The sequence below is a fragment of the Schistocerca americana genome, chromosome 5 (assembly GCF_021461395.2).
Source record: "Schistocerca americana isolate TAMUIC-IGC-003095 chromosome 5, iqSchAmer2.1, whole genome shotgun sequence".
NCBI classification, from domain to species: Eukaryota; Metazoa; Arthropoda; class Insecta; order Orthoptera; family Acrididae; genus Schistocerca; species Schistocerca americana.
The window spans coordinates 340,277,200-340,301,635 of NC_060123.1; the positions used below are offsets into that span (position 1 = coordinate 340,277,200).

The window sequence follows — 24,436 nt, forward strand, 5'->3', positions numbered from 1 at the left end:
TAATGGTTAGGAAAGGGATGTGGGCAGAAAAGATCACACAAGTAAGAAAGGCATAATGTTGATTTTTACTATTAACTACTACTTACACAATTTGTTCAAAATGTGCACCAGGGACATTGTGAAGATCCTGTACAGTGCCAGATTTGCACCTGGTGACCACAATTTGGAAAAAAAATGCAACATTAATAGATTTTGCACTAATGCATTTGTATAGCTTCGAATTCATGCTGCCATATGATGATGATGATGCAGACCACACTGGACCTCCATGAGTAGCTGTACTTAAACTATAACCACCCAGTATCGGTTTTAACTTTAAAACATAGTATTTGTAAATTGATTATGGGTCCTCAAAATTATTAACTACTACTTCACCTTTGTTTCAGATTGAGATTGCCAACTTCGAATTATTTTCATCACCACCACGAGAGTTCTCTGTGTATGTTAGTGACAGGTTTCCAACTAGAGACTGGCAAAATGTAGGCAATTTTGTTGCAGAAGATGAAAGAACAATCCAGAGCTTTAACTTACATCCCCACTTGTTTGGAAAATTTATAAAAGTAGAATTTCACTCCCATTATGGCTCAGAACATTTCTGCCCAGTGTCGCTGTTTCGTGCATACGGAACTAGCGAGTTTGAAGTTTTGAAAACAGTGGATCAAGTTTTAGAGCCAGATGAAAATATAGACGATGATGATGTTGAAGATGATGATGAACCACTTGATATTGGTAAAGGAGAACCATCAACCATATTTGATAATGCTCGTTATGCAATATTAAGTATTGTCACAAAAGCGGCAGAAGCACTAGGGAAAAGTGGAGACTCTCGAAATAATACAGACATTCAGAACAACACAACAGAAAGTTTTCAGTCACAAGTCCCCAGTGCAGAACCTTGTAGGAGTCCTAGGCATATTGTTGTGTGTGACAACTGTAGTGATTCACTGTATGGTGATGTATTTAAGTTACTTAGTTGTGAAGAAGAGAATCTGCATGCACTAATAGAATCGCCTTTTGTTTCGGACACCATCAGGGACTCAAAGTTGTGTGCTCCATATGGATTAGATTTCCCAAGTCGCAAGTTGGGAGCTCCATTCCCTCTTAAACCTGGAAAAATGTTTGGCATTAGGCAAGTGGATCCAGGAGGCTACATTATGGCACTGTTCCCCCCAAAATATATAGCAGCCCTGTGTAATATGTTAGCAGTATTTGAAAAGCGAGTGGCCTTAAATGTTAGTGAAGAACTGAATGCTAGTCCTGTTTTGGAAAGTACAGAAAAAGAAGACACAGAATCTCACATCGTGGAAGATAATTTGGAAAACGTCCTGAAACCTGCTCCAACATGTACAATGACTACTAGTTTAAGTACCAAACCCTGTAATATTAGTAGCACTGCAGAGAACATAGACTCTCATGTTGTGCCTGTAACAGTATCTCATATTGACTCATCAGTTGCTGCACAAATTAAGCCAACTAAAACACTGGAGAGGGTTGATGATGAAGATGTAGCACCTTCTCTTCTCACAGCTAGTAAAGTACTACCCAGTTCAGAAACTGTAGTTACAGAGCTGCCACCTGCACCAGATACAGTGTTACAAGCATCTTCAGTGATACAAGCAATAGACAGTGCAAATGGAAGTGCTCAGACAAAGGCTGTTGAAACTAAGGAACAGTTAGTAGACTCGAGTACATCACAAGTAGAAGATTTTGGCCTGGTGTTGGAAGAGAGTGTCACCATGCCAGTTACAGCAGAGGAACCAGCGCAAGATAATCTTTCACTGGACAGCTTGCTTAATGAACTGAAGGACCTGGAGCGAGTTGTTGACACCAGCACTGCTCCAGCTGTAGCTACAACTATGGCACCACCGAGTTTACCGACACAGCAAGTCCAGAAAGAATCAGTTTTTGTCAGGCTTGCAAACAAGATCAAGGTAAATGTCTTCAAATGATTTCAGGATTCTGTTATTGACAGAATGCTTGCGCTTTCTCTTTCTCTCTCTCTCTCTCGCACTCTCACAGAATAATTCATGCATTATAATAACTGAGCTTCATGGCTGTTGACTTCCTATCTTGTGCTATTTATACTTAAACGTAAAAAGTTCAAAGGTTGTTACATTTGAAAATCTGCTTTTCACGGGTTTCTCAATTGCCATGAACAGCATTGTGAATAAATAGAGCACCAGCATCTCCCAACACCACATGTATTCAAAATGTTTACGTAGTTATTTCCACTGTTACAAACTAGAGAAGTTGAATGGAGATGAGGGGCAACATCCTATTATTGTTCAAGTATTAGGTGTAGAAATAATGCCACTTGAACCAAGATGAAACCGATTTGTTTCTGAATTGAGATTACTAGTGTTTAGGTGCAATAACTATTACAGAAAGTTATTGTAATGAGTGTGTTACGTGTCTTGTAATTGACATTTTGTGTAGCTAATTCAGATGAGTTTACATTTATCATTTAATTTTTAAATGTCACTGCTTTTAAACTGTTCTTCACATGGAAACATTAAACCATTATGAACGAGACACTTGGTTCTAAATGCACTGTCCTGCACACTGTTCGTTAATTCATTTATCATCCATGGATTTCATGGAGGAGAAACTGTGAGGGATGTGAAAGCACTCGAGGCACACTTTAACAGAAGACAAACTGATTATAAAATCTTAAGCTGTACACTGTATTAACAATAAACTAATCCTATGCTGTTTAATGCTATTCATACTTAAGTCATCTACAGTCAATTGAGAAAATTAGAAGCTGCTGCTTTGAAAAATGCTGATGCCTCCATAGTCGTACTAATATTCATTTAATTACATTGGGATTTTTCAAAGAAAATAATTACAAATGCCATTAAATATTGATTAATACTTGCTGTGGAGACACACGCAAGTACATTGCACTATGTTAGATTTTGAAACTATTACTTCTTCCTTTGGGAGGGAGGGGGGGGGGGGGGGGTGGGGGGGGGGGGGGGGAGAGGAGGAAGAGGGAGTATGAAAAGAAAATTAAAGTTACTCAGGTCCCAGGATCCATCTACCCTCTCTTCTCCGTGAGTAAGATACCAATAGTTCTGAACAGTAATTCAGTGCTACACATTTTATCGACTCATTTGGCAGTATTTGATTCATGAATGTGAATATTGGGCAGCAGTCTCCTAGTTTTACTTTTTTGAGCGAATTTTTCTTCAGATAAAATTATCTTTAAGTACAGAGTCACATATATGGTACATTGCTATTTTTCATGCAGCTTTTCAGTGAACACTACTACTTGCCATGTAGCTAACCAAATGTTCACTCTAGATATTAAAATACTTCGTGGAAAGAGTGACTCATGAGCTGGATTTTAATTTTGTTTTGAACTTATTGGGATTTCAAATTCCTCACTTTATTTGATAGGAGCTTGTTTGAATACCTTTATACCAGAATATGTAACACTACTTCAAACCCTAGACAAAGAGGCAAAAATCTACATTAATTTTTTTTATGAGTCTTCTCTTGTGAAATCATAGTCAATCTGAAACTGATTTTTATTTTCAGCAACAAAAATAATGAAGGTGTAAGTGTATTTGGAAGAGTGTAAGAATTCAAAGATCCTTAAAAAAGCATCTGTAAAATGTACATTTACATAATTTTTGCAATATTCTTAGTGCTTGCTTTTACTGAACGCACGATTTATTTACTTTTAGAAGATAATACAGTTAGGCAGTGAAGAACAAAAATAGATTGACACGATGAGTGAGGCGTCTAGAGTAATCATGCTTAACTGAGCTGTGTGTTGACTGAAAATTAAATTATCCACTCCTAGGAATTTTACATAGTTTTTCATTTCATGCAAGGCCATTGTCTACTTTTGGTGCGAGCAGGTCACTTTCGCTTGTTCCAAATTGCATAATGTGTCTTCGTAAGATTCAGCTTTTAAGCAGTTCACTTCGAACCCATTGGAGGCCTGTTTGGTTAGGATCTGAACTGTGTTTAGTAAAATTGAGTTTGGACACCATCTTGTCATCATCAAAACATTAGAGTTTCTGAACTGCTCTTTAAAGTCATTGGGTTAGGAACAAGAGTGGAACCAGTACCAATCCTTGTGGGATTCCAGAAATTGTTTCCCCATTCTGAGGTTAATTTCAAACTTGTGATACAGTCTGTTACTGATACCCTACACCTTATGTTGAAAGACTCTATACAATCACCAAAGATTCCATAACATTTGAGTTTGCCAACACGAATTTTGTCCTCAACGGGTGTTGCTTTCTCTGTCGAGAATTCTGTAGGGAAGCCAAACTGAGAGGCAGTTAACAAGTTCTGCTTGGTTACATGAGTCAGTATTTTTAGATAAACAAGTTTTTTGAAGACTTTTGGAAAGACTGGAAGGAGTGAAAAAGGTCTGTAATTAGGTTGTCTGCTTTATCTCCAATTTTATACATGAGTGGTGGTATACCATATTAAAAACAGGCTGGAAATATCCCGAGTCACGGATTCAGTGTAAAGGTATTGCTTGTGCGTAACTGTTTCAAGCTTTATAAATTGAAAGGCAACTTACAATTTAAAAAAAATTCATTTCAGGCTCTGGAGCGCAATATGTCCCTGAGTGGCCAGTACCTCGAAGAACTTAGTAAGAGGTACAAGAAACAAGTGGAGGATATGCAAAAGTCTTTCAATCGTACATTGTCAGTCGTTCTGGATCAAAATCGTAAAGCAGAAGAACGAGAGAAAAGAAGACTAGAAGAGATTGTTGAGCTAAAACAACAACTTGCGATCCTTTCAGCAACAGTTGAAACTATAGTTAATGAAAGAACTAGTTGGGCTGCCACAGGTTATGTAAGTAAATGATTCTATACAATTTTGAATTATTGTAAGTCATTCAGTGCACAAATATACTGGTATATAGAACAAAGCATTGCAAATAGTTGGTCACTTCATTCATCCATGCACAGTCTGAAGTCTACAGCTGGTTCTTTCTTTAGTGGTTACAAAGTATCCATGTACTTCTGTATTACAGGATGAAGCAGGACTATAGAGATGAACCTTCAGAGGTAGGTCAGGAATACTGCGGACACCTACTGTGTATTTTGATATAAGGCACACACAGTCTCTGGCAACTCAATATGACGTTATTGCCTTTAGCCTGGACGATAGTGAATTGGTCAAAGTGGTCCTGTTCCATGGCCAGCGTGGTCACCAGACGTGGCATGAAAGGATTTCTTTTCCTGGGGCATGTGAAGAGACTGGTCTACATCTACATCTGCATTGATACTCCGCAAGCCACCCAACGGTGTGTGGCGGAGGGCACTTTACGTGCCACTGTCATTACCTCCCTTTCCTGTTCCAGTCGCGTATGGTTCGCGGGAAGAACGACTGTCTGAAAGCCTCCGTGCGTGCTCTAATCTCTTTAATTTTACATTCGTGATCTCCTCGGGAAGTATAAGTAGGGGGAAGCAATATATTCGATACCTCATCCAGAAACGCACCCTCTCGAAACCTGGCGAGCAAGCTACACCGCGATGCAGAGCGCCTCTCTTGCAGAGTCTGCCACTTGAGTTTATTAAACATCTCCGTAACGCTATCACGGTTACCAAATAACCCAGTGACGAAACGCGCCGCTCTTCTTTGGATCTTCTCTATCTCCTCCGTCAACCCGACCTGGTACGGATCCCACACTGATGAGCAATACTCAAGTATAGGTCGAACGAGTGTTTTGTAAGCCACCTCCTTTGTTGATGGACTACATTTTCTAAGCACTCTCCCAATGAATCTCAACCTGGTACCCGCCTTACCAACAATTAGTTTTATATGATCATTCCACTTCAAATCGTTCCGTACGCATACTCCCAGATATTTTACAGAAGTAACTGCTACCAGTGTTTGTTCCGCTATCATATAATCATACAATAAAGGATCCTTCTTTCTATGTATTCGCAATACATTACATTTGTCTATGTTAAGGGTCAGTTGCCACTCCCTGCACCAAGTGCCTATCCGCTGCAGATCTTCCTGTATTTCGCTACAATTTTCTAATGCAGCAACTTCTCTGTATACTACAGCATCATCCGCGAAAAGCCGCATGGAACTTCCAACACTATCTACTAAGTCATTTATATATATTGTGAAAAGCAATGGTCCCATAACACTCCCCTGTGGGACGCCAGAGGTTACTTTAACGTCCGTAGACGTCTCTCCATTGATAACAACATGCTGTGTTCTGTTTGCTAAAAACTCTTCAATCCAGCCACACAGCTGGTCTGATATTCCGTAGGCTCTTACTTTGTTTATCAGGCGACAGTGCGGAACTGTATCGAACGCCTTCCGGAAGTCAAGAAAAATAGCATCTACCTGGGAGCCTGTATCTAATATTTTCTGGGTCTCATGAACAAATAAGGCGAGTTGGGTCTCACACGATCGCTGTTTCCGGAATCCATGTTGATTCCTACATAGTAGATTCTGGGTTTCCAGAAATGAGATGATACGCGAGCAAAAAACATGTTCTAAAATTCTACAAGAGATCGACGTCAGAGATATAGGTCTATAGTTTTGCGCATCTGCTCGACGACCCTTCTTGAAGACTGGGACTATCTGTGCTCTTTTCCAATCATTTGGAACCCTCCGTTCCTCTAGAGACTTGCGGTACATGGCTGTTAGAAGGGGGGCAAGTTCTTTCGCGTACTCTGTGTAGAATCGAATTGGTATCCCGTCAGGTCCAGTGGACTTTCCTCTATTGAGTGATTCCAGTTGCTTTTCTATTCCTTGGACACTTATTTCGATGTCAGCCATTTTTTCGTTTGTGCGAGGATTTAGAGAAGGAACTGCAGTGCGGTCTTCCTCTGTGAAACAGCTTTGGAAAAAGGTGTTTAGTATTTCAGCTTTACGCGTGTCATCCTCTGTTTCAATGCCATCATCATCCCGTAGTGTCTGGATATGCTGTTTCGAGCCACTTACTGATTTAACGTAAGACCAGAACTTCCTAGGATTTTCTGTCAAGTCGGTACATAGAATTTTACTTTCGAATTCAATGAACGCTTCACGCATAGCCCTCCTTACGCTAACTTTGACATCGTTTAGCTTCAGTTTGTCTGAGAGGTTTTGGCTGCGTTTAAACTTGGAGTGGAGCTCTCTTTGCTTTCGCAGTAGTTTCCTAACTTTGTTGTTGTACCACGGTGGGTTTTTCCCGTCCCTCACAGTTTTACTCGGCACGTACCTGTCTAAAACGCATTTTACGATTGCCTTGAACTTTTTCCATAAACACTCAACATTGTCAGTGTCGGAACAGAAATTTTCGTTTTGATCTGTTAGGTAGTCTGAAATCTGCCTTCTATTACTCTTGCTAAACAGATAAACCTTCCTCCCTTTTTTTATATTCCTATTAACTTCCATATTCAGGGATGCTGCAACGGCCTTATGATCACTGATTCCCTGTTCTGTACATACAGAGTCGAAAAGTTCGGGTCTGTTTGTTATCAGTAGGTCCAAGATGTTATCTCCACGAGTCGGTTCTCTGTTTAATTGCTCGAGGTAATTTTCGGATAGTGCACTCAGTATAATGTCACTCGATGCTCTGTCCCTACCACCCGTCCTAAACATCTGAGTGTCCCAGTCTATATCTGGTAAATTGAAATCTCCACCTAAGACTATAACATGCTGAGAAAATTTATGTGAAATGTATTCCAAATTTTCTCTCAGTTGTTCTGCCACTAATGCTGCTGAGTCGGGAGGTCGGTAAAAGGAGCCAATTATTAACCTAGTTCGGTTGTTTAGTGTAACCTCCACCCATAATAATTCACAGGAACTATCCACTTCTACTTCACTACAGGATAAACTACTACTAACAGCGATGAACACTCCACCACCGGTTGCATGCAATCTATCCTTTCTAAACACCGTGTGTACCTTTGTAAAAATTTTGGCAGAATTTATCTCTGGCTTAAGCCAGCTTTCTGTACCTATAACGATTTCAGCTTCGGTGCTTTCTATCAGCGCTTGAAGTTCTGGTACTTTACCAACGCAGCTTCGACAGTTGACAATTACAATACCGATTGCTGCTTGGTCCCCGCATGTCCTGACTTTGCCCCGCACCCGTTGAGGCTGTTGCCCTTTCTGTACTTGCCCAAGGCCATCTAACCTAAAAAACCGCCCAGCCCACGCCACACAACCCCTGCTACCCGTGTAGCCGCTTGTTGCGTGTAGTGGACTCCTGACCTATCCAGCGTAACCCGAAACCCCACCACCCTATGGCGCAAGTCAAGGAATCTGCAGCCCACACGGTCGCAGAACCGTCTCAGCCTCTGATTCAGACCCTCCACTCGGCTCTGTACCAAAGGTCCGCAGTCAGTCCTGTCGACGATGCTGGAGATGGTGAGCTCTGCTTTCATCCCGCTAGCGAGACTGGCAGTCTTCACCAAATCAGATAGCCGCCGGAAGCCAGAGAGGATTTCCTCCGATCCATAGCGACACACATCATTGGTGCCGACATGAGCGACCACCCGCAGATGGGTGCACCCTGTACCCTTCATGGCATCCGGAAGGACCCTTTCCACATCTGGAATGACTCCCCCCGGTATGCACACGGAGTGCACATTGGTTTTCTTCCCCTCTCTTGCTGCCATTTCCCTAAGGGGCCCCATTACGCGCCTGACGTTGGAGCTCCCAACTACCAGTAAGCCCACCCTCTGCGACTGCCCGGATCTTGCAGACTGAGGGTCGATAATGATGTGGGCCTGGTTGCTAGGATTTTGCACTTACGGAAATAGTAATCTAATCTCTTGGAATTCTTGAGCCTGTAAGACAGTTGAGGGTGCATTACTGTACACACTACTGCGATCAAGGTTATCAGAATTTTGAACAATACTGGTAATAGAACAGTTCTGCATTTGCTACATGCTGCTGTACTGTACACTGACAGAATAGACTGAACACACTTTTATAAAAGTGTGTGTGTTTCATTATATGGTCTGTGCATTATTGTGTGTTGTACATTTTGTTTGTTTCGTATTACAGGCTTCTTCATGTTGTGAAGTAATTTTCACAGAAATGTGGGTAACTGTGATAACAAATTGTGAATGAATTGTAATAATGTTATTCTCTGTAATGAGGCAAGAGACACTGTAGGTCCCAGGTTGCAGAAAAAGTTTTAATCACCAGTATTTGCCTAATGGGGGGGTGAGGGGGGGGGGGGGGGGAGAGGAGAGGGAGAGGTGCAGGTGTTGTGAAATAGCTTATCTCAAGACTTCGTGTCAATGCTGCAGAGTTGTGCAGTGTAGTCATGGACACTGTTAATGGTGACCTGCGCCTTAAACATAGCTTTATGAACGAACGTTGAAGTACATTGAATTGAATGTGTTGGTGAATTAGTGATTACAGTTAATACTGCATGATTCAAATCTAATTTTATATTATCACTACTGAAGTAATTGGTAAGAGTGTTGTTATTCTTGCAGACAGTGAAGTTCAAACATAAATTTTCTCATTTTGTATTTATGTTACTGGTCACTAACACAAATAAAAAGAGTTCCTTCGTTCCTAATGTGCACTGTATAATTGCAAAGATATGCTGGCTAGAATAAAGTAATTTGAAGGAGTTTGTTTGTTTATAGGCCCTGATGCAGCCTCTTTTCTTCATAGTGGTGTTTGCAGTAATGCTTCAGTACTTGAAGCATCATGCAAATCACACAAATTTACAGCTGAATGAAGATAATCAACGAAGATTTAGCATTGGATATAGAAGCAGAAAGTTAAATAGATTTGAAAAGAGGAGGAGATCTGTTGAAGGAGTTACTGGGCATGAAATACATAGATTAAAGAAGCGGCGTCCAAGTGAAGATACTTTAGTTTCAGGTAAGTGTTGAAAGTTTATTATTTTATTATAAAGAAAATATCCAATACTCCAGAAACTATCTAAATAAATTTTCATATTTCAGGTAGCTATTATGAGTTACTCATCCCAGATAATCAGGCATCAGAAGTTGATGGAGGTGTCCGCAGTGTATTGAGGTTGGAGAATAAACGAAGAAGACGGAAGAAAAAAGATTCGTTGCCAAGATCAGACTACAACACTGAACTACAGAAGCCAACAGATACACAGAGTGATCCTCTGTTTCAGGAGAAATCTCCTGAAGCTAATAATCCATCAATTATAAATGGTTTTCATTCATCTGACCATCAAGAACTTAAATCTGAAGCAGAGCAGTTATCAAATGTGGTTCAGTGCACATCATCAGACAATATACAGTACTCAAGTGCAGAATCACTATTGAAAGCTACAGGTTCTGCAGTGCAATACTCCGACTCCTCAGATTCATCTTTACACAATAGGGGGCGAGGGTTATTACAGCTCGAAGTTCTGTATTCCAACAAACAAGTGAATGATAAGGTTAACCTAAGTGAGTCTGTACCAGTATTAGGACACAATAATGGTTCAGTGAAACATCAGGGTCTGAGTCCAAAGATTCGCAATCTGTCAGCTCCTTTGTTTATGAAGACTGCAATGGCTGCAAGAAGTGGTCGTCGTAGCTCAGAGCAGAGTCCGACATTGCAGGCTAAATTGAAGTCTGACAACTGGGAGTGGTACAGTAGTAGAAAGGGCAATGGTTCTAGTCATACAGTGACATCAACACAAACAGTGCAGAATGGTGATGGCAGTAGTCATGCAACTCCAGATTCATTAGAAAGGACAAGTAATGTGAGCAGCACAGTAGATCCAATACGTAAAGAAGGTAGCAAGAAGCAGACTGGTGGCTTAAAGAAAATAGGAAGCTGGAGAATACAGTCACTGTTCAAAAACTGAATTACTTAAATTATGTAAATAAATTGAGATTAAAGTCTGAACAAATGCAATTTCATTCCAGAAACTTTTGTTGTAATTTTTATTGTATTTAAAACATCTAATTGCAATATATTTTTCTTTTATATCCTTTTATTTATTTTTTGTACTGTTTTAGACATTGTCTTATCTGGTGTATTATTTATGTCTGTAATGTATGTATTTATGTAAAATCAGAAAACACAAGTCATCACACACTGTTTATAGACTGACATTCCTGACCACAGGAGCACCAATAGTATTGAATAAATTGTATGCCTTTCAAAAGCAACATGAATAGAATTCATCCTCTTTCAAAACAACCATGTACACCGAAGGGTGCTGCAGTATACTGGTGTGGATATAACTCATGATCTGTTATGTCTTTATTCTGGAAAGAGAAACTAATAGCATACAGATCAATATCACTGAGATTAATAAAACTAACTTTTTAAAACAACGTTTGAGCTTGCAGGGAGAATCTGTAAATTTTACATTTGATAGAGTGTAAGTCCAGTAAATTCATGTACTTGAAGATTAAACTGGGGAGAAGTGATTGATTCAGGTATTTCCAGAACAGATAAAAAGTCTATTTTAGTTTTTATTTCCATAAACTCCATTGTGTTCTAAATATAAAAGTTTCTGGTACAGTGTGTGCCATTTTTCTCACTTATTGAATAGTCTTAAAGTTAAAAAGTGGGGTCTTCAGTATTGTCATTTGAAAATTCATCCCTAACTTAAACGATTAACAAAAAATTATGATTTGTTATAATAGCTGTCATTTTATTAAAACAACCAGTTTTAGTAAAAAAGACGTACAGCTATTGTGCCAAATCATGATTTTTTAAAAATATTTGAAAGTTGTAAATCATTATCTCCTTAAGATAATGATTAAGTAAATGTCCAGAATAATGTAGGCATGCATGTGTGTGTTCTGTACTGCTCTGGAGGATATCATCAAAAAGCTTTGCAATATTTCCAGTCTTAACTGCCAATGGACCTCCCAATAACTTAACTATATCGTGATTTGCTGCTGTCACTACTCTCATTGTTACATTTCACAGTCATCACTTCTTGTTTCAATACTGCTGCTGTGTAATTGAGATTCTTAAAACAAATCATTGTACTGTAATGTTAACAACTGGACATTAGACAATGTCTAACCTGATGTGTTTGGCTCGACAGTTACAGATATAGTCAACCCGAAAATACAACTACTATCAAGGCAAAAGAATTCATCATCATCAACTTGTACTTAGCACCAAAACATTGTATTGAAATATTTTTAAGGATTTTAGATGGCAAAAGAACATAAGATGTTTGTGATCAGAATACCTTGTTTCAGAAATGAACATCCCAGTTGCTTCTTCCAGTGTCTGTGCATGATGGTTGTCAAGATCAGTTCTGTGCATAAGACATTATGTAGATATCCTACACCACTGCCTGTATTCAGTACTAAATCTGGGGTAGAATTAGTGAAACAAGAAAACACCTCCAGAGTATGTGCATGCACACAGCTAAGGTATATGGTGCCATTACTGCAGATAGGTACCTCAACTCTACAGCGAGTGGTTCTCTATCCATTTCATTGTAAGGAATAGTGGAAAGATGTCTCTGGATCTTCATTCATTGTTTGAGTTACAGCACAAAGATTCTTTTTTTTTTTACAGTGAATGTTGGAGTGACATTAATGAACTGAATGTTTGACACTGATGTTGCCATGACTTCAGAAAAAAGGAAAAATGGCTCAAATGTTTGCTACATGTATGTTATAATTAATTTAGCTATTTTCGTTAATAATTCAGTCACCTTACTACCTTCTGTTTTCTATTATGACATGTTGAGCACCGTGGACCAACTATGTATATACAGATGAACTTCTTTATCCACATAAAAAAAAATAATTCTTTGGGTGCTGTTGTTCAGTAATAATGGAGGAAATCTAAATTGAAAGCAATATTTCTAACAAAGTATTTCAAATTTTTTACAAAGTGCTTAAAAATTTCTCTAAATAGTGTGCCTATTTAGGAATGCATTTAAAATGGATATGCATATCTGTTCTATGTAAGTGCTATTTGAATTTTTCACATACAAAATCACTTCCTTTCTGAAAATTGCTTTTTCGTTAAGTATGCCAGTTTATAAACACACACACACACACACACACACACACACACACACACACACACACGTCTAAATATTCTGGTAAATTGTAGGAGTAGTAGTATGAGGTACTGCTTTACTTTGTTTCTGAGTATGTGGTACTTTAATTTTCCTGATATCTACTGATGATATGTTACATACTAAGGCATCAGTATATAAAACATTCTGAAACCCAAACAGGGAAGCAAAGAATACACAGCAATCATTTTACTTACAGTGTTGTGGCCATTATCAAATGACCATGTACAATTTCATTGTTTATGTGAAGATCAACTTCCCATATGGACACAGTTCTGTTCGAACAGTGGAGAAAATCCACACCAAGTGTGGGCTCAGTGATGTTAGAGATCAGAAAAGCCCTTCAGAAATTCTTTGAGAATGATAAATTCATGACTATCTTGGTGACTGAACATAGGCATTTTACAGTAAGCCACGATTTTATGTATGAATAGTTTCTTAATGTTGCAGGGAGGATACTGACTGAAGTCTGAGCGTCTGTCAGTTAAATAAACTAGCACATTCCATGTGTCTAATGTACAGCTGATGTGACATTGGAACACTGAAGAACAGTGTGCCTGTTGGCTTTTTCAGGTAGATACATCCCCAATATGGGGGAATACACCTATCATATGGTGGAATATGGGTGGCACATCTTCATCTAATGGGGGTAGAACTGTTCGCAGTGGTAGGTAGGTGCTGTACACTGGCGCAAGTAGTTGTGCCTAACTTCAGTCGCAGCTCCCATTTGGATAATCGCATGGCTGGATCCATTTGTGGGCCAGCTGTCTGAAGTGTGAATGATACCGACAGTTTTGAGTGCAGCATCTGGTAGGCTGAGGGCTGCTGGAAGTTGCTAGAGCTCCCTAGTGTTGATGTTACAGCGTAGTGCACACACTTGTTCTACAAGTGGAAGCTGCCGTTCTTTAGCAGCGGCATCCATAACTGTGCCCATGACACAATGTTGTCCAGTTTGTGGTGGCAAATTTGTGTCATTAAATGATAGAATATGATAAAGTTGATCCACAATCAGTAACGGTCAGTTGAAAGGTCAGGGTGTACTGGAAATCACTGTGCTTTTCAACCTGAAAAGTAACTAGCTCATACAGATCAGTGTGGAACCAGAAAACTTGGTTGGGGAAACCAGTGACTGTAGGTGATGCAATAATGCAAAAGGGACCTTGTTTTGTGTGTGTGTGTGTGTGTGTGTGTGTGTGTGTGTCTCCTCAAGGAGGTATGTTACACACAACACCTGTCAGTAACCATAAAGCTCGTAAGTCAAATGCATCTAATAGGGAGGATGAATTGGATATTAACATCTGATATGCTTCAAAGCAAAGCTCAAGAAACTGCAACCAAAAATCAGGCTGTTGCGCCATGTACAACGCTGCAATGATTTAATAAGCGGTGCCTGTGGTATGATGCAGCTTGGTGATGAGCTGCATAAGGTGTGAAGTGCCTCAACACTTAGCTGGAAGGTAACACCAGTTGTGAAATACTCTGAAAGTCTTCTGAAACACCTGATAAGCAAGTATCTTGGAGCTGTAGTGTCCTTGACCTGTCTTGATGAGCTTACCTGCCATTATCAGGGTCACTGCATGTGGGAACTATAACACTGAACAACAAATTTGAAGTGAAAGTGTGTGCTTTTGAGTTAGTTGTGTTTATTTCAGTGTAAAATGATACAAAATCATCATCTTCATAAATATGTAGCTCTAGTTTTTTAAAAAAGTAATCTATATTTTTGTATAAATGACTCGCTAAATATGCATCCATGTTCAAAGATTCAGCATAACAAATTTTAAGTGAATAATTGCTTGAATTACGTTGTGAGTTATGCATTGATAAATTTCAGTGCCATTCTGTAAGTACAAAAGTAAAAAAATGAATATAATATTACACGAATGAAAATACTTTGTACCATAACTATGTTAAGCACAGAAGAAAATATATAAATTAACTGGTCACAAATGTATATAAAGGATTACAAATGCTAAATGTCCATATGTACAGTATATACAATTATGTATTTTGTTCAGAGATAAATTCAGATGATAGCAGTTTTCACTTGGCTTGACCTTTATACACATACTCGGGAGCATCCCTTATGACAGTCCAACAGTAATCTGCAAAAATAGTAGGGCTCCACTTTCTGGCATACCTCTTCTTAAATGTGGCAATATCTTGATGAAATCACTCCCCATGTTCATCACTTACTGCACCACAATCTTGGGGAAAGAAGTCAAGAAATGCATTTCTACGTAAGAAATGCATTTTCAATGACATGTTGCAACCAAGTTTTTCATAACATGACAACATGTTATCTACAATCTCCTTGCTCGTTTGTTCCCTAAGAACTGTAAACAGACTGTATTAAAACATTCCCATGCACGCATTGTACGGTTCTATCAAAAGTATGGTATCTAAAAAGCCTCGGGTCTCTGGGCTTACAAAGATGCCGTCCTTTACTTTGACATCACTTACGGGAATGTTTGCCTTAAGTACTTAAACGTGTCACCATCTTTGTTCATTCCCCTAACAAAGTTTTTCATGAGACACAACTTGATGTGCAAGGGTGGGAGCAGAATCTTTTTAGGGTCTACTAGAGGTTCACTCTTAATGTTCTTTATACCTGGTTGAAGAGATTTTCTGGTGGGCCATTCATGTTTACTGTAATGAGATACATGAGCTCTGCTATCCCATCCACAGAGAAAGCAGCAATATTTAGTGTACACTAAATGCATACCTAATAGCAGTGCAACCACTTTAAAGGCACCACAAATCTGCCATTGAGTCATACCTAATGGCTTCTAGTAAAATTTTCATGTTTTGGTATGACTGTTTCATATGCACACTACACCCAACTGGAATAGAAGGAAGCTCATTACCAATATGTAAAAGCACTGCTTTTAAGCTCAACTTTGACAAATAAATAGTTCATCAGGGTTATAATTAATTCTGAGAGTCTTCATTAGACCATGTCTACACATGCCACACAACTATCTTTCATGTTTAAAAAAGGAGTGAATTGTTGCACTCTTCTGCAGTAGAATGAAACATTTACATTGCTTTCCAGAAAATTGCACTGCTGCGATCTTGATGCTAAAATCTCAGCCTTAGCTTTAGAGAGCTCAAAGTCTCTAATGAGATCACTTAACTCATTTTGAGAGAATTTTTGTAGATCATCAGTTGTTGATATATTTGGAAGAAACTGTGAATCTTGTGATGTACATGGTTCAGGACATTCAGAATCTCAATCAGAAGTAATCTAGTACTATGACGGTGGTTCAGGTATTGGCAATCCTCCCCCATGTAGAACTGGACATACGGCAAATGAAATGTTAGGATGGGTCAATATTCCCTTCTTGATAGGAGGAACCATACAAAAGTAGCAGTCACTGACTACGTTAGTTGGCCCACGCCAGATCATGGCACTGCAAAGGGCATTGAACATCCTTTCCCATGCACCCAATTCCTGAGGTTGCTGGCACAAGTGTTGCAGATCACCTATTTTGCACCCAAAATAACAACTGTAAGCTTTTTAATCAATAGAGTTATTTGCTGTTTTTGTGAAGCAAATGTCACTTCTCCACTCTCTCTCTCTCTCTCTCTCTCTCTCTCTCTCTCTCACACACACACACACACACACACACACACACACACCAAAATGTCAGCACGACGACACAAACTCATGGCATTTTTGTTCACTTCAGTAGCAGTTAACTTGAACAACTGGTGGTTAATCTGGAAACAAATGTGCAAAAATTATCACATGCATTAATAAAGTCACTGAAGTTGAAGTGAAGGGAGACAAAAAGATCACTAAAATTGGTATCAAAATATTTATAACCAAAATATTGCACACCAGAAAGACCAGGAATAGGCTATTGTCATTCAACTTAAATTTTCATTGTTGCACAGTGTTATCCAAAATTGAATGCAGATGATGTTTTATACACTTTTGTTGTTGTTGTTGTTGTTGTGGTCTTCAGTCCAGAGACTGGCTTGATGCAGCTCTCCATGCTACTCTATCCTGTGCAAGCTTCTTCATCTCCCAGTACGTACTGCAGCCTACGTCCTTCTGAATCTGCTTAGTGTATTCATCTCTTGGTCTCCCTCTACGATTTTTACCCTCCACGCTGCCCTCCAATACTAAATTGGTGATCCCTTGATGCCTCAGATCATGTCCTACCAACTGATCCCTTCTTCTAGTCAAGTTGTGCCACATACTTCTCTTCTCCCCAATTTTGTTCAATACCTCCTCATTAGTTATGTGATCTACCCATCTAATCTTCATCATTCTTCTGTAGCACCACATTTCAAAAGCTTCTATTCTCTTCTTGTCCAAACTATTTATCATCCATGTTTCACTTCCATACATGGCTACACTCCATACAAATACTTTCAGAAACGACTTCCTGACACTTAAATGTATACTCTATGTTAACAAATTTCTCTTCTTCAGAAACGATTTCCTTGCCATTGCCAGTCTACATTTTATATCCTCTCTACTTCGACCATCATCAGTTATTTTGCTCCCGAAATAGCAAAACTCCTTTAGTACTTTAAGTGTCTCATTTCCTAATCTAATTCCCTCTGCACCATCCGAATTAATTCGACTACATTCCATTATCTTCGTTTTGCTTTTGTTGATGTTCATCTTACATCCTCCTTTCAAGACACTATCCATTCTGTTCAACTGCTCTTCCAAGTCCTTTGCTGTCTCTGACAGAATTACAATGTCATCGACGAACCTCAACATTTTTATTTCTTCTCCATGGATTTTAATAGCTACTCCGAATTTTTCTTTTGTTTCCTTTACTGCTTGCTCAATATACAGATCGAATAACATCGGGGGGAGGCTATAACCCTGTCTCACTCCCTTCCCTTTCATGCCCCTCAACTCTTATAACTGCCACCTGGTTTCTGTACAAATTGTAAATAGCCTTTCGCTCCCTGTATTTTACCCCTGCCATCTTTAGAATTTGAAAGAGAGAAATCTTTTGACAATGTTGACTGGAATACTCTAAGTTGAAAGATACTAGAAACGTAGGTTTGCCTTTCCTTAATCTTTCGTTTAAGATAAGTTGTAAGGTCAGTATTGCCTCACGCGTTCCAACATTTCTACAGAATCCAAACTGATCTTCCCTGAGGTAGACTTCTAATGGTTTTTCCATTTGTCTGTAAAGAATTCGTGTTAGTATTTTGCAGCCGTGACTTATTAAACTGATAGATCGGTAATTTTCACATCTGTCAACACCTGCTTTCTTTATGATTGGAATTATTATATTCTTCTTGAAGTGTGAGGGTATTTGCCCTGTCTCATACATCTTGCTCACCAGATGGTAGAGTTTTGTCAGTATTGGCTCTCCCAAGGCGGTCAGTAGTTCTAATGGAATGTTGTCTATTCCCGGGGCCTTGTTTCGACTCAGGTCTTTCAGTGCTCCATCAAACTCTTCACGCAGTATCATATCTCCCATTTCATCTTCATCTACATCCTCTTCCATTTCAATAACATTGCCCTCAAGTACATCGCCCTTGTATAGACCCTCTCTGTACTCCTTCCACCTTTCTGCTTTCCCTTCTTTGCTTAGAACTGGGTTTCCATCTGAGCTCTTGATATTCATACAAGTCGTTCTCTTTTCTCCAATGGTCTCTTTAATTTTCCTGTAGGCAGTATCTATCTTACCCCTAGTGAGATAAGCCTCTACATCCTTACATTTGTCCTCTAACCATGCCTGCTTAGCCATTTTGCGCTTCCTGTCGATCTCATTTTTGAGATGTTTGTATTACTATTTGCCTGCTTCATTCACAGCATTTTTATATTTTCTCCTTTCGTGAAATAAATTCAATATTTTTTCTGTCCCCCAACGATTTCTACTAGCCCTCGTCTTTTTACTTACTTTCCTCTGCTGCCTTCACTACTTCATCCCTCAGAGCTACCCATTCTTCTTCTACTGTATTTCTTTCCCCCATTCCTGTCAATTGTTCCCTTATGCTCTCCCTGAAACTTTGTACAACCTCTGGTTTAGTCAGTTTATCCAGGTCCCATCTCAAATTCCCACATTTTTGCAGTTTCTTCAGTTTTAGTCTACAGTTCATAACCAATAGATTGTGGTCAGAGCCCACATCTGCCCCTGGAAATGTCTTACAATTTAAAACCTGGTTCCTAAATCTCTGTCTTACCATTATATAATCTATCTAAAACCTGTCAGTATCTCCAGGTTTCTTCCATGTATAAAACGTTCTTTTATGATTCTTGAACCAAGTGTTAGCTATGATTAAGTTGTGCTATGTGCAAAATTCCACCAGGCGGCTTCCTCTTTCGTTTCTTAACCCCAATCCATATTCGCTTACTACATTTCCTTCTCTTCCTTTTCCTACTACCGAATTCCAGTCACCCATGACTATTAAATTTTCGTCTCCCTTCACTAACTGAATAATTTCTTTTGTCTCATCATACATTTCTTCAATTTCTTCGTCATCTGCAGAGCTAGTAGGCATATAGACTTGTCCTACTGTCGTAGGCGTGGGCTTCGTGTCTATCTTGGCCACAACAATGCATTCGCTGTGCTGTTTGTAGTAGCTTACCCGCATTCCTATTGTTTTATTCATTATTAAGCCTACTCCTGCATTACCCCTATTTGATTTTGTATTTATAACCCTGTATTCACCTGACCAAAAGTCTTGTTCCTCCTGCCACCGAACTTCACTAATTCCCACCCACGATATCTAACTTTAACCTATCCATCTTCCTTTTTAAATTTTCTAACCTACCTGCCCGATTAAGGGCTCTGACATTCCACGCTCCGATCCCTAGAATGCCAGTTTTCTTTCTCCTGATAACGACGTCCTCCTGAGTAGTCCCCACCCGGAGATCCAAATGGGGGACTATTTTACCCAAGAGGACACGATCATCATTTATCCATACAGTCAAGCTGCATGCCCTCGGGAAAAATTACGGCCGTAGTTTCCCCTTGCTTTCAGCCGTTCGCAGTACCAGCACAGCAAGGCCGTTTTGGTTAGTGTTAAAAGGCCGGATCAGTCAATCGTCCAGACTGTTGCCCCTGCAACTACTGAAAAGGCTGCTGCCCCTCTTCAGGAAACATATGTTTGTCTGGCCTCTCAACAGATACCCCTCCGTATGGCTATCTGTATCGCTGAGGCACGCAAGCCTCCCCACCAACGGCAAGGTCTGTGGTTCATTACTTTAATCAAATATGAATATCAAGGAAGTAAATACTCAAAGAGAAAACCAGAGCTCTCTCAAAATCAGGAGTAAAACACAGATGCTGTTAAATTGTCTGTCACATGGGCACCAGGATAGTCCATATTTTCAGTTACTTGTTAGACTGCTATTGCCACAACAAAGGGAATAAAACAAAATGTAGAAACTGATTTTTCAAACTCAGAGCATTAGTTCAAAGATGGTACTACAAAATGCTGTACTAGCACTTTTTTTGAGATAGCTGGCACAAAACGAAATTGAGAGATATTCAGAAAGATAGGTAAAATTATTTTGTGCACCATGTATTCTGAGAGAACATCAGACTTGGCAGGATATTGTGGTATCTCAGACTGGAAGCGTCCAGAGTTAATTGCAGCTCATGAAAACAGTTCAAGGCACTGAGATGGTGTTCTTAGTTTTAAAAACAGAAGATTGGCTCTGACCAAGATGGACGGCAAATTGTTCACACAACGAGAAGCATAATGTTTCAGAGTTCTTGCTGTTGTGGAGAAACTTTCTTCACAGGTACTACATTTCCATGGTGATGACAATGCACTTGTAAGTGTTCATTACGGTAACTTTTTAATGGGTATGGAACTTACTGCTGACTTATGCTTTGTTTGGTGTGCACATGTCCATGTATAAGGTCCTGGAAGGGGAAAAATCATCATACTGGTCTTTCGCTGCGCACAAGAAAGTAACCAAAATCATGGGGAAAGAGCTGTGTTATGCTTCATATGGAGAATTATCAAAAGCACAAGGAAGAGAGTAGTTAAAGAAATGTGACAGAAATTATTGCAGCTAAATATTGTCATTGTTGACTGAAGTTCTGATATTGCACACAGTGATCAGTTAAGCTGTGTGTTATGTCAAACTGGGATTATCAGAAGACTGATTTCTTGAATTTAATTCAATCCAGAACATGGTGACCAGGACCTGGCAGTTGCAGTACTCCACTTACTTTGGACATTTGAATTGGGCATAATGGAAATGTAGAAGACAGAATTAAGACAATGCGCCAAATGTGTCAGTTACTTACTCAGGCTTGCAAGCTAGAATTAAAGCTGTCTCCCCTTATGCTTACCGTATTCTTTGTTGAGTGCACAGACTGAATCTGGTGGATTCATGTGCAGAAAAATGTTGTAACTATGCAAATTCTTTTGACATTTTGCAAGAAACATTTACTTTTCAGTGGTTCTAGTCAGGAATGGGATCATTTAAGCATATTCAATGGAGACAACTTGACTGGTAAATCTCTCTCTATAATGTGATTGATTGCTTAAGATGTAGCTTGCAGATGCTTGAACAAAGATTGCCAGGCAATCATCGGAGCACTGTTGTCAATCATTGGGAATGAAAGTGAGGAGTCTTTGTTTAAATCTGGAGCTAGAGGCATACAGAAGAAATGTGTAGTTTTGGGAAAGTGTTGGAGACAAATTTGGGATTCAATTTTAAAAAGATTCATTGTAGTCAGTAATAGCAAGCAGTAGACATGGGCATAGCCACTGTTGAAGTTGTACAGTTTCTTGGTTGGTATTTGGAAAAAATGAAGATTGGATACAAAGTTTCAAGAACCTAGGTCAGAAGAAAATAGTATCTTTGTAATATTGCTAAAATTCAACAAAGTGAAGTTAAGGATAAAAAATTTTTAATGAATGTGATTCACACTCTGAAAAAAAGGATGAACCACATGAGCTGCAACTATCCATTGTTTTGATAAAAGGACTGAAAAAGTTTCTTCTTTTAAGGACTTCAGTGGACCATCTGCTTTTTTTTCAGACGTGAAGAAGCTAAGTCCACTAGCAATCCAGGAAGCATCAGCCAGGCTTCAGCAAGTCTACAGTTCAGATCTTGAAGATTCGGAATTTATACTTGAATGTTCATACTTCAAAAGTTACATCTATGGTGTAAAGAATAAAAGTGAGTCACTTCCAGAACTGAACAAGGTGCTAAAACATAGCAACTTAGAGAATTTTTATCCAAATTTGAACATAGCTCTTAAAAAATACTTTTACTCCTGCTTCCAATAACGCAACAAAGGTAACTTTTTGCATAAGATGCAATAATAATTATTCAATTTGTTTATCTTGGAGTCCTGAAACTGGACTATGAAGAAACCAAACTTGTTTGCAAATGACAAAAAATGGCTCTGAGCACTATGGGACTTAACTTCTGTGGTTATCAGTCCCCTAGAACTTAGAACTACTTAAACCTAACTAACCTAAGGACATCACACACATCCATGCCCAAGGCAGGATTCGAACCTGGGACCGTAGCAGTCGCGCCTTAACTGCGAGACCACCGTGGCCAGCGCAAATGACAGAGCAAGGAAAAATCTCCTTGTTATTTAAATAATCTGCTTTGCCCTCTGGTGCCTATCTGAATGAAATTTAAATTGTTAGTATTGTTTTTATTTCACAATTAGTGTGTTTCCATTTACATTTGTTTTTCTATTTGTAATTTTTATAAGAAGCATGGCTGTAGTTTTATAACTTGACAAAAAACATGCCCACATGTCAGGCAAACTTCAATAGGTATATGTATTTCAAGTCAGGGCAGGCAGGGTGTCAGCAGATATTTTTTGTCCAGGGTCATCGTGCACTCAATACAGGCCTGACAGTTGGTGTTAAATGATGTAACTTTCATTCCATTTGGAACTGATGCCCATCTGTATGATGTCATGGACATAAATACACACTTATTTGTTGTGGAATGGAAGCAGATGCCCTCTGTCAGCTTGAATAATTTATTGCGCAGCCTGAAAAACTGTGACAGCTCATGAAAGGTTGCCTGGAAGCTGCTATGAAAGTACACATCTTTCCATCACATATCTGACTTGTATAGTGGGTGACAAATTAGGCTATCAAGCAGGCCAGTCAGGTATCTGTACATTCCTTGAGACTGCAGTATGGTGCCCAGCTTTGCCCTGCAGGAATACATTATTTGGTACCCTTGTCATGAAAGCAATATTTACATACTGGAATGCGTTCAACATCACTTCTGCAAATACCAAATCAGTCTTTGTAATATCAAATGGATCCATACAGCATGATTCCAGGATACTGAGTGGTTTGAATATCGACGATTGTTGCTCCCTGTTATTTTCCATCAGGTTGTCGACGGAGAGGTCGGCCTCGATCTGCCCATCAAACAGATACAAGACTTGCACCAGACACTGGAGAATGCCATTATGTTAGTTGTCTCTGGCTCTATACCATGCAAGTCTATGATCTATGATATATCAGCAGTGAACGGTAAAGGCAACTCCAGATGTCTACCTACCTATCACTAATCTGTTCCCAGCGACTCATTGTGACATGCTATGCAGAATTCATATATTTCTCAGAGACAGTCAATCATTCATCTAGTGGAGTAGTTATTGCATTGTAGCCACTGCCTATGCGGTCTGTCAGCATGGTGCTCCCATGTCCCTTAAGCCAGTGATATGACCTTATTCAGTGTCTGGAAGATCTATACGTTTGTTCTCTAGGCACCCTGTGTTGCAATCTCCACCCAAAAAGTTTGGATAACAGATGTGCCATACAGCCACCATGTACCAACATCACACTTCATCTGTGGCAATGTTTTTTCTTTTCCCTCTGTTATGAAAATATGCACACACAGGGTTGAAACTATAACAAATCCCACAGGCGTGGAAACTGTCAGTTTGGGGCCTTTGGCCCAGGTGTTCACAATGTAACATTTTCCATCAGTGAATAATTGTGATAGTAGGCTTACATTAGTACAACTGTCTCGTTGGAAGATAAATTTCTTTACTTCTAGATTAATACTGAACAAGCTACAAAATTGTATGGTACATCGTATGTACTGTACCACTGTTTCAAATTAATATTTATATATATATTTTTTTTTTTCATTCTAGCACATTTGCCTTCACTTTGTCAGTGCACTGTGGTGCCCATTATTCATTTCAAGAAAAGGAAATTTCAGAATTCAGCCTCTACTTATTTAGTACATCTCTCCAAGCCAGAATTGACATCTCGATAAATGTTAGGTGTGGAGGCAACAACAATACAGGGGAAATCAGTGAACTACATGACTTGGATACAGGAAAAAAAAAAAAAAAAAAAAAAAAAAAGTTTTCATGAAGAGCCCAGTAAGCAGTGTTTATTTTATTGGTCTTGCAGACAATTTGGGAAAAGCTCATCCTTTTCAATTAAGCATTTACGATTATGAGCAAAAAATTTAGAATAAAGACAATACGATAATATATATATATAAAAACAAGGATG

At 39.2% G+C, this 24,436-nt stretch overlaps 1 protein-coding gene across 1 annotated transcript in view; it reads left to right on the forward strand.

Annotated features, from left to right (window-relative positions):
• LOC124615303 (SUN domain-containing ossification factor) overlaps positions 1 to 10,916 on the forward strand; it is a 56,403-nt gene extending 45,487 nt beyond the window's left edge. The window contains exons 6-9 of the mRNA XM_047143091.1: positions 387 to 1,931; positions 4,570 to 4,824; positions 9,591 to 9,831; positions 9,915 to 10,916. Coding sequence (XP_046999047.1) covers positions 387 to 1,931; positions 4,570 to 4,824; positions 9,591 to 9,831; positions 9,915 to 10,780 — 2,907 coding nt within the window. The 3' untranslated portion in view covers positions 10,781 to 10,916. The remainder of the gene's footprint in view (positions 1 to 386; positions 1,932 to 4,569; positions 4,825 to 9,590; positions 9,832 to 9,914) is intronic.
• Positions 10,917 to 24,436: the final 13,520 nt, after the last annotated feature.